Source organism: Daphnia carinata, chromosome 1 (genome assembly GCF_022539665.2).
Source record: "Daphnia carinata strain CSIRO-1 chromosome 1, CSIRO_AGI_Dcar_HiC_V3, whole genome shotgun sequence".
NCBI lineage: Eukaryota > Metazoa > Arthropoda > Branchiopoda > Diplostraca > Daphniidae > Daphnia > Daphnia carinata.
Window position 1 is genome coordinate 9,549,032 of NC_081331.1, and position 14,130 is coordinate 9,563,161.

Genomic DNA, 14,130 nt, shown 5'->3' on the forward strand with positions numbered 1-14,130 from the left:
TGTGGTTTTAATCAGCTGACGTAACGTCTGACTCGTGTATAAACACCACACAGGTGGAATACACAATCTGCCAAAGGAGGTGGTACCGACTTGAACGCCGTCAACGTAAATCGGACCGCCACTGTCACCCTATAAAATCAAATTTAAATTTAAATGTCGTTGTCTGCATGGCAAACTCGATAGTGATTTGTTAATTTTTCTTGAGACGGTAACCTGGCAGGCGTCTCTCCCGTCTGCGGAGGCACACAACATAGCAGTGTTGTTGAACCTCGATCAGTATTCACTAGTGCAAACTGCATTATTTGAACAATGACGTCGGCCTTCAGCAATACGTCTGACCAGCTTCCTTCTATTGTGCCAACGAAAGAAGAAATCGCTTCATTAGGACAATAAAAATAACAAATACATTTGCAGCAATTTTGTTAACGGAATAGAGAATGTTTAACCCGAACAGGTTGCTCCCCATCCAGCGATGACGGCCGGTTTCTTGGCGTATAAAACTGTTTCTTTGGAGGTTTTGTTGTCGTCTTCATATATTCGCCGTTGTCTTTTTGGTGGTTGTCGGTTTTTTTTTGTGGTAGTCGGTTTTTTTGGTGGTCGTCGGTTTCTTGGTGGTCGTCGGTTTCTTGGTGGTCGTCGGTTTTTTGGTGGTTGTCGGTTTTTTAGTGGTCGTCGGTTGTTTTGTAGTAGTGGGTTTTTTGGTAGTAGTAGGTTTTGTGGTAGTTGTGGGTTCCGTTGTGGGTTCCGTTGGCGGTTCTGTTGGCGGTTCCGTTGCCGTTTCCGTAGGTGCATCCGTTTGCGGCTCTGTAGGTGCATCGGTAGGCGCATCCGTAATAGGCTCCGCTGTTGGCTGATCTGTTGTTGCGTCGTCCGTCGGAAGAGTGGTAAATGGGATATTCTTCACCGGTTCTCTCAACACTAGTAATGCGATGTCATTCGTCTACAATTAACGGGAGGGTTAAAGAACACCATAGTCCCTTTCAAACAGATAATGAGCAGATCACTTGGAAGTCGAAAATATCTTTCACGAATAGAATTATCAAACTAATCGTTAACGTTTCTAATTGCATCCTATAGTGGAAAATATTTTCATTTTCTATCGCAAACAGGTCAGCGTGCTTCTAGTACTACTAAACAGTATACAAAAGAAATTCAGTGTCGCATTTCTAATTCTGCGCTTAGCTTTAAAGTATCATTAAAAATAGGAATAGCTTTTCTTTGTAAACGCTTACTTTAGTTGCATTGTCGTAAGCTTCGTGAATAATAACGGATGATACTCCTGTTGTAACGGAACCGTCTCCTCCACCGGAAATTGACAACGTGTTAAGATACACAACGAAGTTGGTAGGATCGGTGTTACTGAAATCAAGATGAATCCACGCGAAAGGGAACGGACGGTCCGAAAAAATAAAAGCATACATTAGAAATTGAAGTTGTTGCTGGAATAGTTCGTTAATATAGATTGTAAAGCGTCATCATCGGTTTACCCAAAAACACAATGAGCCGCTGTCACGATATGTAGGCTATTTCTCCAATCAAAGTTCCACCACACAAAGATCCACTCAAACTCAAACGGGCCTGAAAACGAAAAAAATACATAAATAAATAAAAAATTACACGACGGTGTACCGTATGGAAAAAAATATTAACATTTAACTGATTAAAACAGAAAACTGTCATCAAAATAATTCATTTGCATTGCAGGTTATTAGCTTACCAAGTTAGGAAATTCACCGGCGTTAGCGGGATTACCACCGACAATGGAAATAGTTGGCACGCCAGTCCCTGCAGTCCAACGAAAATCATTGTGGATTAAAAGAAATCAGGATTTCTTGCCAAAACAAAAATTTTGGGCTTTTTTGAACGTTTCTACTTGATATAAAATAAAAAGAAAACAAAAAAAAACGAACCAAAAACAAAAACAAATTTGAATAAAAAAAAAAGGATTGCAGCAATTCTGAACCGATTCTACGTATTTGGATTGATATCAAATTTAAACAAAACACAAAGGTTCTTACTATTGCCGGTACGGGGTGTGTGAGGATGCACGAAACCAACCAGCCAAATTAAGCCTAAAGCCTGTTCCGTTCAAACAGAGTTAAGTTCACTTTCAATTTACCACCACAGGCGAAAAAAAGAAGACAACATCCATTCTAGCTTAAAATAATAAAACGAAAATTGTTTTACCCAAGTGGTGAGACTCATTGTGAAGAATGTACAGCAGATCAGAGGAGAGTCACCAGTATCTCGAAAGCACAGCTAGACAGCGATGGCGATCGACGAATGATCATCGTGTTCCAGCGTCTCCTTTTTTTTATTTCAACTGCGTTTGTCCCACAAATTTTGGCAGCTTTCCATCTTTACTGAAAAACAGATCGGTTTGCCCACGCATTTGAAAAGTTTGAATCCAGATAAATGTGACTAACAGAAATGAATTTTAAAAACATGGAGGTGGGAATCACTCGTGGAGCGCACATGTGTCTCGCTCCTGTAAGTTTGGCCACCTTCGCTGACGTAAATGTCATACAGTATCCAGGAGCTACATAAGTGCATTGGTCGAAATTTCATTGCACTTTTATTGGTTTAGTTATACTGTATCGGGGGTCCACGCACGTCGTGCCTTTATTGCTTTCCAGTTTCAACAGATAATTCGTATCTGAAACGGAAAACAAGGTAGGCCTAAATGGAACTAATTACAATAATTCTACAACTTTACAGACATAAGATATGAATCAATTGCAGTAAACAGGACAAGCTTTCAATATACATTATGAAATGTAGCTACGTGAAAAAATCCCAGGTGAAGTCAAACATCATGTACACAAGTTAAATACACGATGGGCTAGACTGCCTGAATTTGTAGCTAATTTAAAATTTAATTTAAAGGTAATGTAATATACCTTAAATTTGAGACAAATCAAAGTGTTAATAAACAGTCTATTGCTCAGCACGATCTTCCATTAAGGTCATCCATTGGGCAAGGCTGTCCAGTATCCGTGAAAAGAACACGGACAGGCCCTGGACATGCTGGGATAGGGCTTAGAAATGATGACGTGTACACATGCTTTCAGCGTTAAAGGAAAAATTGCAAATAAACAAAGAATTGCCTAGTGAAAGATTTATTAATATGACATACATTTTCATTTCTGAATGCAACACTAAAATGAACGGTTTGTACAAAGAGAATATTGGTCTAATATTGGTTCAACACAGAAGAATTCACGTTGAGCTTAAAGGAAATAAACGCAGAACTGAAACAGGGGTCGATTCATGATCACGTTGAAACAAAACAAAAAAAAAAGATGGGATGGTTGAGAAACGGTTGCGTAGGCCTACTACATGCTCAACGGTAATGATGGAACTGAAGGACAGAAGTATTACTTGTAACAATTTGGCCCGGTATTACTTTGGTCAGAGAAAGAGGAGGAAAGGCCATCTAAATAGTAAGGAAGAAGCAGGGAAGTGGTAGCCTTTCTTCTTTTTTTTTGTTTTCTTCACTTTACAAGTTGCAAATTACGTCAAAAGACAATTAATTATTAATTATTTCTGACGACCTTGGGCGAAGGAATCTTAAAGTTAATTACGTTTCCATATTGCATTAACTTAGACCTGTCCACGCTTTTTTGTATGGAATAGCGTTGCAGTGGGTTCCCTGTGATTATTTTTATCAAAGTTACGACACACATTACTGTTCCAATTAAAGAATTTGAAAAACATTCACGGGTGTATGTAAATGGCTGCGACACAGGTCTGGAACACTATTTGTCCACACGTACACCACCTGCATACTTATGAACCAGTAAATGGCCAGTAACATACTGTAGTTCCGTTTAGTCAGCCATACTCAACGCAGAGGAAAGATGGTTGCTTCATTAGCGGATGATGAGTACTAGTAACACTGTGCTGATGCAAATTTGAAATGTGCTACAATAGAGGAGGGGGTAGGGGAGAGGCAGGGGAAGAGGCCGTAATCGTAAGAGACAAACACACCGTCAGCTTTATGGTTGATCAGTGTTCCTATGGATGTGGAACCAGTAAAATAGATTGCTAGACAGCTCTCTCTCTCTCTCTTGCCATAGAGTTTATTTTAGACTGATGAATGATGAGTGATGAACGGTGAGAGTATATAGAATATGACGATGTACATGAGACGCGTGTGGTACCTGAGAAGGATCAGCATGGTTAGGAACAATAGGGGAAAAAGACAGTAAAGTATAAGTCTACCTGAGAAACCAGAAAGCTTATCGGGTAATTTGTTTAACACACACACACACATGCACCGAGCATACAATACAGATAGCTGAGACCTGCTAGGCTTCGAGAAAGATGGGAAAAGAGTAAAGGGAGTCGCACTCACGACAGTGAAATTCTCCAGAAAGAGCAGAGTTACCTAAACTAACGCAACATGGTCGAATAACAGACGACATTAATAAAGATGAAAGGAGGGGAATAACGACAGGAGGGGTAGGCGTAGGTGCCAGATTAAATTATTGCGATTTCGCGGAAACATCCTCTCCCGAGGCCGGAACGGCTGAGTTAGTTTCAAGCAGGCACAGTTCTGTAATTCCGCGGCGGAAGACTCCGGACGGAAGTTGAACCTCCACTGATCTCACGCAGCCGTCAGGGCCCGGAAATACTTGGACGACATGCCCGATGCTCCATACACCTCGTTCGAAACCCTTGTTGATTTCCAACACGACGTCTCCAATTTCCAGATTTGGACGGCGAGTTTACCACTTCTTCCTCGCAGCCAAGGATTGTAAATAGACGGTCTTCCAAATATCCCAGAATAAGTTGAGGGCGCGTTGTAGATATCGGTAATGATCTCTTGGCTGTGCATCACTATACAATCCGGCGGGTGGGTAAGCAGTGGGAGCTCTATTCAGGAAGTCGTTGGGCGTCAACGGGCGGAAGTCGGAAGGATCCGAGCTTGCGTAGGTCAATGGACGAGTATTCAAGAGCCCAGCTACCTCGTAGAGTAGAGTACGCAGAAGATCTTCTGATGGATAACGAAAATCTCCTTTCTCTTGCTCCAGAGCGTTGTAGAGCGCTCTCTTTGTAGACTTGACTAATGATTCATGGGCCCCGCCAAAATGCGGAGTCCGTGGAGGCTGAAATGTCCATTTTATGCGGGAAGCCTGCATGTACTTTGGAAGCTCTTCGGATGCATACAATGCGTCGGTTGCTTCACGCAGCTCTCTTTCCGCACCAACGAAATTGGTCCCGTTGTCAGAGTGCAGAACTTCTGGACTGCGATACATGGCGACGAATTTTCTGAGAGAAAGAAGAAAGTCAGAAGAGGACAACGACGGCACCAACTCCAAGAAAACGGCACGGGTGACGAGACAAGTATACAGCACACTCCAACGTTTTGCGGTTTTGTTTCGATACAATCCGATTTCTAGTGGACCGAATAAGTCCACAGCAGCTCGAGTGAAAGGGATAGAACCAAAATCGAGACGAGACTCCGTTAGATCCGCCATTATCTGCTCACCCGGCTGCGCGTGGTTGCGTCGGCAGATTACACAGTCGCGTCGAATCTTCTTGACCACTTCTCGGCCTTTAGTCACCCAAAAATGTTGGCGAATATAACTCAAAAGAAAGTCTGTTCCGACGTGGTTTAGACTCTGATGAAAAGCGACGACGATCCTCTCCGTAAAGGGATGCCGACCCGGAAGAAATGGTGGATGTAGCTGATCATACGGCAAGCGCGCCCGACCGGCACGCCCGCCTAAACGAAGTAGTCCGTCTTCACTCAGGATCGGTGCAAGCGCTAGAAGAGAGGAGGTGGAGGAGAGCGCCTTCTTCTTTCGAAGTCGATGTAGTTCCTCGGCGAACGACTCTTCTTGGCACTGACGAACAAGACCCAGGAATTTTCCCTCCAACGCACACAGCTGCGGAATGTCACTGGGTGTGAGCTGGACCTTGGAGCAATCCGTTTTCTCCACTTGGGCCGCGGAACACACTCGAACCGTCCGCATTTCTTCCTTGATCTTCATCCATGGAAGGTCGACTGGCCATTTGTCTTCATGCTGTAAAAGGAAATCTGGTCCGTTCAGCCATATGGCCGGGAAGATATCCCCATCCAAAGCGGATCGAGTGGCAGCATCGGCAGGGTTGAGCCGCCCAGGCACAAATCTCCACTCGCCTTCGTCGGTAATCGTTTGTATCTCCCCGATTCGATTACTCACAAAAACTTGATAGTTGGCTGCAGCGGTGCGAATCCAGTTGCGCACCGTACTGGAATCTGTCCAGAATCGACGACGATGAATATGGGCTGGTAGAGCTTGCTGCACGGCTTGGGTCATACGGGCGCCTAACAATGCGGCGTTCAGCTCAAGTTTCGGCACCGATATGGTCTTTTTAGGGGCAAGCTTATTGGTCGCCTTCACCTGCCGAATCACCACTTGGCCACTGGAGAAAACACTCCGGACATAAAGGACGGCCGCATACGCCTCTTCCGACGCGTCGCAGAATGTATGAAGTTCCGACGACTCAAGGATTTCACGATTTGGAAATAAGCAACGGGGCATCGCAACTCGGTTCAGACATTGCAACTCTTTGAACCAGAGAAGCCACCAGCTCGCGTCTTCTTCGCCTACTACGTCCGTCCATTGTAGTCCGCTCTGTCCCAGCATTCTGAGACGGATTTTTGCCTTCACGATAATCGGCGATGCGGTGCCCAAGGGGTCGAAAACTCCGGCTACTCGACTGGCCAGCTCCATCTTGGTGAACTTGACATCGGGCGCTTCGACAACTTTAAAACCCAAAGTGTCGGAATGAACGTCTCAGAAAACCCCTAGGACCTTTTCCTCACAATTGCTCCCCAACTGATGAATATTTGATGAACTCAGTCTGGTGCTGACGGTCATCTGCTGCAGGAAGTCGGGCGAGTTGGACACCCAACGTTGAAGGTTCAAATCCGCGTCCGCTAGCATTTTTCTCACGGCGGGCGCTTCTTGTACAGCTTCTTGAACGGTTGGCGCGGAGCTCAGATAATCATCCACGTACATCCGTTCTCGAACAGCAACGGCCACCCTTTCCTCTACTCCAGCGTCTTCTGCAATCCGCTGGATCGTATGAATGGCTACAAACGGGGAACAACTTGCTCCGAAAGGCAACCTATCCATCTTGTACGTCACCATGTTGCCAGATGGTTTCTGTCTCCATAAGAAACAGAAAAATCTCGCATCTTCCGCAGATAGACGAAGGCGACTAAACATCGCCTCAATGTCTGAAGCCCAGGCACACTCTTCCTGCCGGAAACGGGTGATAACGGCCGCCAGCGCTGGTTGCAGTGCTGGTCCTCCTATGATGGCGTCGTTGAGAGCTTTCCCTCTGAAGGGGGCGGCAGCATCGAACACAACTCTCAGCTTCGTCCCTTTATAAACGCCGTGGTGGGCGAGAAAATATTTCGCGTCAGCCGGATCCTCCACACGGGATGCGTACCCTTGGTCCAGGGTCTTCTGCATGGCGGCCTCATAATCCCGTTCGAGTTCCGGCTGATGTTGAAATCTCCTCAGTAGACTCTGGAAACGATTGACGGCCATGGCTCTATTGTTCGGGAGGTCCGGTTCCCCCTCTCTCCAAATGATAGGAACCTCGTAACCGACGGCTAATTTTCGTGTCTTCCCCTTCACGAGCGCCATAGCTCTCTGATTATCGGGAGATAGACAGCCTTGCTTGCATTCCGTTCCGAACGCCTCCGTGTCGCAGAAGCGACGCATCTCAGAAGTCAACCGGTCTAATTGGGTCCGGCCGGCAATAATGAAACTGCGCACTGCCGGGGCATGAGCCTCTCTGTTGGTAACGCCTCGAATAATCCATCCGAGACGAGTCCTGGACGCGATCGGCTCGAAATCTTCACCTTCTCTCGACTCTCGGGCGGCAAGTAGGTGTAGATGGTCCGTCCCGATGAGGATGTCAACCTTGCCTCCTACCTCTCCTACTGGCAGATCTCGTAAATGGGGCCACCGCATTTTCTCTTTGTTCCAGTCGGTTGTCGGAGCTGGACTTGCCACCTTCTTCATGGTAGACCCCTCGAGAGTGATGATCTCACCGGATTCGGCACGTAACTGGAAGTGTATAAGTTCGGATGGGTAACTGGTCACCACGCCACCAGCACCATCTACGGTAAGGACCTGCGGAGAGCCTCGGATTTTGAGTGATGTGGCAAAGGCGCTGCGCACCAGGGTAGTGTCGCTCCCCTCACCGGTGAAGATGTTGGCCCAGCACCAACCCCCGTTGCTTCCTTGTACCTGCAGTCGCAGCATGCCCAGCGCAACTCGATGTTCTTTCTCCGCTCGGGCCGTAGATGGACGAACGGTCTTAACCGGCAACTTCTCTGAATCGTGTAGTAAAGGGTGATGGGTGTAGCGACAATCGGTGTGTTTGCATGGACGGCTTGTTGGACATTCACGGACAGAATGCTTGCAGCTAAAACAGTTGAAGCAAAGTCGTCGTCTCGTGCAAAACTGAATCTTCTCGCCAATGGGAAGTGCCTTGAAGTCCTTACAATCAGACAGCCGATGCCCCTTCTCGCACTTGAAGCAATAAGGTTTATTAGACTGCATGTCGATACCTCCTTCATGAGTTTTTGATGACGCCTGGTGAATTCTCGTTCGCCGCGGGTTGAATCCTTTGTTCATCGGAGCGGAGAAATTAGCTTGACTGACAGCGATACTATATGCGTTTTGGTAGGCTGATGCTCTCGAACAGAGCCAGGTTCCAAAATCGTTCAGACTCCGTCGCTCCAGGCGGCCGTGTCGCTCTTCGTTCCAAGCGAGTCTGTCTTGAAGGTTCAATTTCAGGCATATTTTCTCTATCACGTCGGCGGTGGACATCTCCCCAATTCGGCTAAGATCGAACAGACGGGAACGAACTCTTTCGGCAAATCTTTTGAATGCTCCGGCTTCACCTTTAAGTTCCAGTCGGTCGAGAGCCTGAAGATGGGCCGCTCTCATGACGTCGCGACGCCAATAAGTCTCTTTCAAACGCACCAACGCTTGAATATAGTCCGTCTCGCCACCGCCTAAACCATACACCACGTCAAGACATTCGTCTTCCAGATATCGCTTCAGGAGGGCCAATTTTTCCCCTGGCGACTTTGGAGTGTCATGTACCAAGGCCCGAAAGAGGTCAATCCATTCGAACCACTCCAAAGATTTCCCTCGATAGGACGCGAGTTCCGCCGAGACTGCAGAACGGGCAGAAAGGTTGTTGGAGACCGGGGGTAGCAGACCGGCGCTGTATTGGTCAATCCAATCGTCAGGTGTTTCTTGTTTGTTGTTGATGCGCCGTTGCTGCGCAAGCCATTCATTCACCAGAGGATCTGCGTTAGCCACTTGCTGGCTGACGGAAGAAAACTGATCCGGATCCGTTGGTCGAACGGTCAACTGCCTTAAGGCCGCCTGGGCCGCCTCGCACTCTTCCCGAACTTGGTTGGCGCGTTCTCGAGCTTCATCACATCTCCTTTGGGCGATGGTCAGCTCTTCTAGACGGACCTGCTCTCTACGTTGAATCTCATACGGTGGGACAGTAGGGGCTACGGGAACGTTGTCGACGAAGTCAATCTCAGACGCAGCTTCACCTTCTCTGCTAGTCAAGTAGGCCTTGGCTGCTTCGGTAATCTCTCCGGCTCGAGTTACGTACGTGAGGTGGAGGTTATCTTGACGTTCTGCCTCTTCGTCGTCCTCCAGGGCCGAAAAATGTTCCGTTGTAGAAGGGACGCTCTGAGCAGAAGCTCATCACAGTGACGAAGTAGGCCCAGTATTGCTCCTCTTGAGCCTCTACTAGTAATCAGAGTCTCTATTCTTCTCCCCGTCGTAGTGATTTGTCGACGGAGTGTCCTCCTCTTAAGTTTTGCTTCTCTCGCCCGTGCTTCCGTCCGATTAGTTGTAGACGCAGCGTCCTCTTCTTCAAGTCTTGAAGCATCTTCCAGTGGTTGTTGAACAACTCGGTCGGTCATGGTGGAAGTTCCCGGCTGTCTGACGACGAGATGTAGGCTTGTGTGGTTGTAGAGGATTTAGAAGACTTGGCCAACAAGGATTGCTGGGCATTAACTGATCACAGAGGCCTGGAATGAGTGTGGCCAACAAAGGGTTGTTGGCTCCGGATCGAAGGACCAAATGTTCCTATGGATGTGGAACCAGTAAAATAGATTGCTAGACAGCTCTCTCTCTCTCTCTTGCCATAGAGTTTATTTTAGACTGATGAATGATGAGTGATGAACGGTGAGAGTATATAGAATATGACGATGTACATGAGACGCGTGTGGTACCTGAGAAGGATCAGCATGGTTAGGAACAATAGGGGAAAAAGACAGTAAAGTATAAGTCTATCTGAGAAACCAGAAAGCTTATCGGGTAATTTGTTTAACACACACACACACATGCACCGAGCATACAATACAGATAGCTGAGACCTGCTAGGCTTCGAGAAAGATGGGAAAAGAGTAAAGGGAGTCGCACTCACGACAGAGAAATTCTCCAGAAAGAGCAGAGTTACCTAAACTAACGCAACATGGTCGAATAACAGACGACATTAATAAAGATGAAAGGAGGGGAATAACGACAGGAGGGGTAGGCGTAGGTGCCAGATTAAATTATTGCGATTTCGCGGAAACAATCAGTAAAGAATTTATTTTCCCAATACAATGGGGTTGTTTTTTTCTCACGCGTGCATAATCAAACTAAATACCATAATATACATTCGGCATACATTTAAAAAATACGCTGAATGCGGGTGAAAGGGCAAAAAGGTTTTCGTTTAAAATAAGTTCAGTCGCAACGGCGAACGCTGCCACCGTATGGATTTATAGATGAAGATTGATAAGATATTTAGCGACTAGTATTCGACTGGGTGGTTTTAATCCAGCTGACGTAATTGCTGACTCGTGTATAAATACCGGCATACTTAGGATCAGCACAACCTCCGTCAAAGGAAGTGATACCGACTTGAACGCCGTCTACGTAAATCGGACCGCCACCGTCACCCTATAAAATCAAATTGATATTTAAATACCGTTGTCTGCATTGAAAACGCGATATTGATTTGATATTTTTCTTGTGGCAATAACCTTGCACGTGTCTTTTCCATCTGCGGAGGCACACAACATAGTAGTACTGTTGAACTCCGATGCGTATTGACTGGTGCAAAATGAATTCTCTTGAATCGTGAGGTCGGCCTTCAGCAATACGTCTGACGCGCTTCCTCCTACTAAGCCAGGGAAAGAAGAAACCGATTCGTTAAGACACTAAAATAGCAAAGACATTTCCAGTCATTTTGGTAAAGGAATAGGGAATGCTTAACCGGTAGAGGTTGTTCCCCATCCAGCAATGACGGCCGGTTTGTTGGCGTAGTCAGGGAAAGCTCTCATGGCTGGTTTCTTGGTCGTTTTAGGTTTTGTTGTTGTCTTCATTGTTGGTTTGTTGGTAGTTTTCGGCTTTGTTGTTGTTGGTTTCGTCGTTGGCTTTTTGGTTGTCGGTTTATTGGTAGTGATTGGTTTTTTAGTCGTTGTCGGTGTTTTGGTCGTCGTCGGTTTCTTAGTTGTCGGTTTTTTTGTGGTTGTCGGTTTTTTGGTAGTAGTGGGTTTTTTGGTAGTAGTAGGTTTTGTGGTAGTTGGTGGTTCCGTTGGCGGCTCCGTTGGCGGTTCCGTTGTCGTTTCCGTAGGTGCATCCGTAGGCGCATCCGTAATAGGCTCCCCGTCGTCCGTCGGAAGAGTGACAAATTGGATGTCTGTCACTGGTTCACTCAACACCAATAATGCGACGTCATTCATCTGCAATTGACAGGAAGTTAATGAATACAATTGTCCATTTAGAAAGAAAAATGATGAGAAGATTCATGGAAGTCGAAAATATGTTTCGCACACAGAATAATCAAACTAATCGTTAACATTTCGAATTGGATACTATAGTGGAAATATGTCCGTTTTTTATGGCAAACGTGTTAGCCTGATTCTAATACTACTAAACACTCAAACTGTCCGAAGGAAATTAAACGTAGGATTTCTATTTTTGCGTTTAGCTTTAAATGTTCGCCAATAAATGTTTGAAATAGAAGACAGTTTTCTTTGTAAACGCTTACCAGAGTCGCATCGTCGTAAGCTTCGTGCATCTTAAATGACGATACTTGTCTGGTAACGGAGCCGTCCCCTCCGCCGGAAATTGACAACGTGTTAAGATACACAACGAAGCCGGTAGCATCGGCTGAACTAAAGTCAAAGTGGATCCACGCGAAAGGGAACGAATGGATCAAAAAAAAAAAAAAAAAAAAAAAAAAAACAACAAGCATGCATTTGAAATTGAAGCTGTTGCTGAAATATTTCCTGAATATGGATAGTAAAGGGTCTTCATCAGTTTACCCATGAACACAATGAGCCGCTGTCAAAACATGTTTTTCTCCAATCAAAGTTCCAGCGCATCCACGTCCATTCAAATTCACACTGGCCTGGAAACGAAACAAATGCATAAATAAATTTTAAAATTACATGACGGTGTACCGTTTGGAAAAAAATTCTTAACATTTAACTGATTAAAACGAAATATTGCCATCAAAATAATTCATTTGCATTGCAGGTTATTAGCTTACCAGGTGAGGGAATTCACCGGCGTCAGCGGGAGTTCCACCGACGATGTGCACGGTTGGCAAACCAGTCCCTACAGTCCAACGAAAATTATTGTGGGTTCCAAAAAACCAGCATTTCGAACAAACAAAAAAAGTTTGACCTTCTTTAAATGTTTCTACTTCATAGAAAATACAAACAAAACAAAAAAAGAACAAAAAACAAAAACAAATTTGAATAGAAAACAAATAGAATTGCAGCGATCCTGAACCGTTTTCTGTTTATCATGACTGATTTGAAACTTAAACGAAACAAAAATGTTCTTACTATTGCCGGCACGGAGTGTGTGCGGATGCACGGAACCAACCAGCCAAATTAAGCCTAAAGCCTGTTTCATCCAAACATAGTAAAATTCAATTTCAATTTACCATCACGAGCCAAAAAAACTAGACAACATCAATTCTAGCTTAAAATAATAAAACGAAAGTTGTTTTACCCAAGTGGTGAGGCTCATTGTGAACGATGTACAGTAGATAGGGAGAGTGTCACCAGTGTCTCGAAAGCACAGCTAGGCAGAGATGGCGATCCACAAATGATCATCGTGTTCGAGCGTCTCCTTTTTATTTCAATTCGAGGGATATCCAAACTGCGTTTGTCCCACTAATATTGGCAGCTTTCCATCGTTGCCGGAAAGCTGATCGGTTTGCCACGCATTTGAAAACATTGAATCCAGGTAAAATGTGACTAACAGAAAGGAATAAAAAAACATGGAGGCACGAATCACGCACGTATACTGTACATGTACAGAAATTCTATTGGGGCATTCCCGCAACACACACACACATACGTATGGAGAACAAAAAAAAATGTGTGAAACCAGTAAATTGGAAGAGCGCACATGTGTCTCCCTCCTGTCAGTTCGGCCACCTTCGCTATCGTAGATACCACCCAGTATCCAGGAGCTCCACAAGTGCAATGGTTGGAAATTTGGCATATTTTTAATGGAGTTTTAGATTTAGGACTTTGATAAGACGGGAGTGAGGTCGAAAAGAGCATGAGTCATTTACTATGCACAGGTTTCGGTTCTCGACACTTGGACACATGCGTTCCCGTTTTTGCTATGCATTTGAGAAACAAACAACGAGCGAAGAATGGATGCATCCAATGGCGTTCGAGGAGTGCGGTGCGCATTCTATTGGCTTAGTTATACTGAAATTGCACAAAGATAATATTGGTCCAATCTCGGTTCAACACAGAAAAATTCACGCTCAGCTTAAAGGCAATAAACGCAGAATTAACGCACTGGTCGATTCATGATCACGTTGAAGCAAAAAAAAACGATTGGACAGATGCTGAGAAACGGTTGTGTACAACATGCTCAACGGTAATGGTAGAACTAAATGACAGGTATTACGTGTAACAACTGGCTCGGTATTACTTTGTTCAGAGAAAGAGGAGGAAAGGTCATCTAAATAGAAAGGAATAAACAGGGAAGTGGTAACCTTTCTCTCTTTTTTGTTGTCTGTAAATTACAAGTGGAAAATTGAATCAAAGAAAAGTGAATC

At 45.1% G+C, this 14,130-nt stretch overlaps 3 protein-coding genes across 3 annotated transcripts in view; 1 reads left to right on the forward strand and 2 right to left on the reverse strand.

Moving 5' to 3' along the window:
* LOC130695491 (lysosomal aspartic protease-like) overlaps positions 1 to 14,130 on the forward strand; it is a 101,378-nt gene that overhangs the window by 25,690 nt on the left and 61,558 nt on the right. The window lies entirely within an intron of this gene.
* Positions 530 to 9,967, reverse strand: LOC132088569 (uncharacterized). The gene is given in 8 exon segments (XM_059497517.1): positions 530 to 940; positions 1,233 to 1,359; positions 1,488 to 1,522; positions 1,525 to 1,578; positions 1,718 to 1,785; positions 4,844 to 6,757; positions 6,818 to 9,731; positions 9,875 to 9,967. Coding segments are annotated over 8 exon segments (5,616 nt in total).
* On the reverse strand, positions 10,635 to 13,149 carry LOC130695533 (trypsin Blo t 3-like). The gene is made up of 8 exons (XM_059497572.1): positions 13,062 to 13,149; positions 12,893 to 12,953; positions 12,592 to 12,659; positions 12,365 to 12,450; positions 12,088 to 12,214; positions 11,311 to 11,779; positions 11,078 to 11,214; positions 10,635 to 10,994 (listed from the first exon to the last, which is right to left on the reverse strand). Exons 1-8 carry the CDS (start codon positions 13,077 to 13,079, stop codon positions 10,839 to 10,841), a joined length of 1,122 nt encoding a protein of 373 aa, XP_059353555.1. The 5' UTR covers positions 13,080 to 13,149; the 3' UTR covers positions 10,635 to 10,838.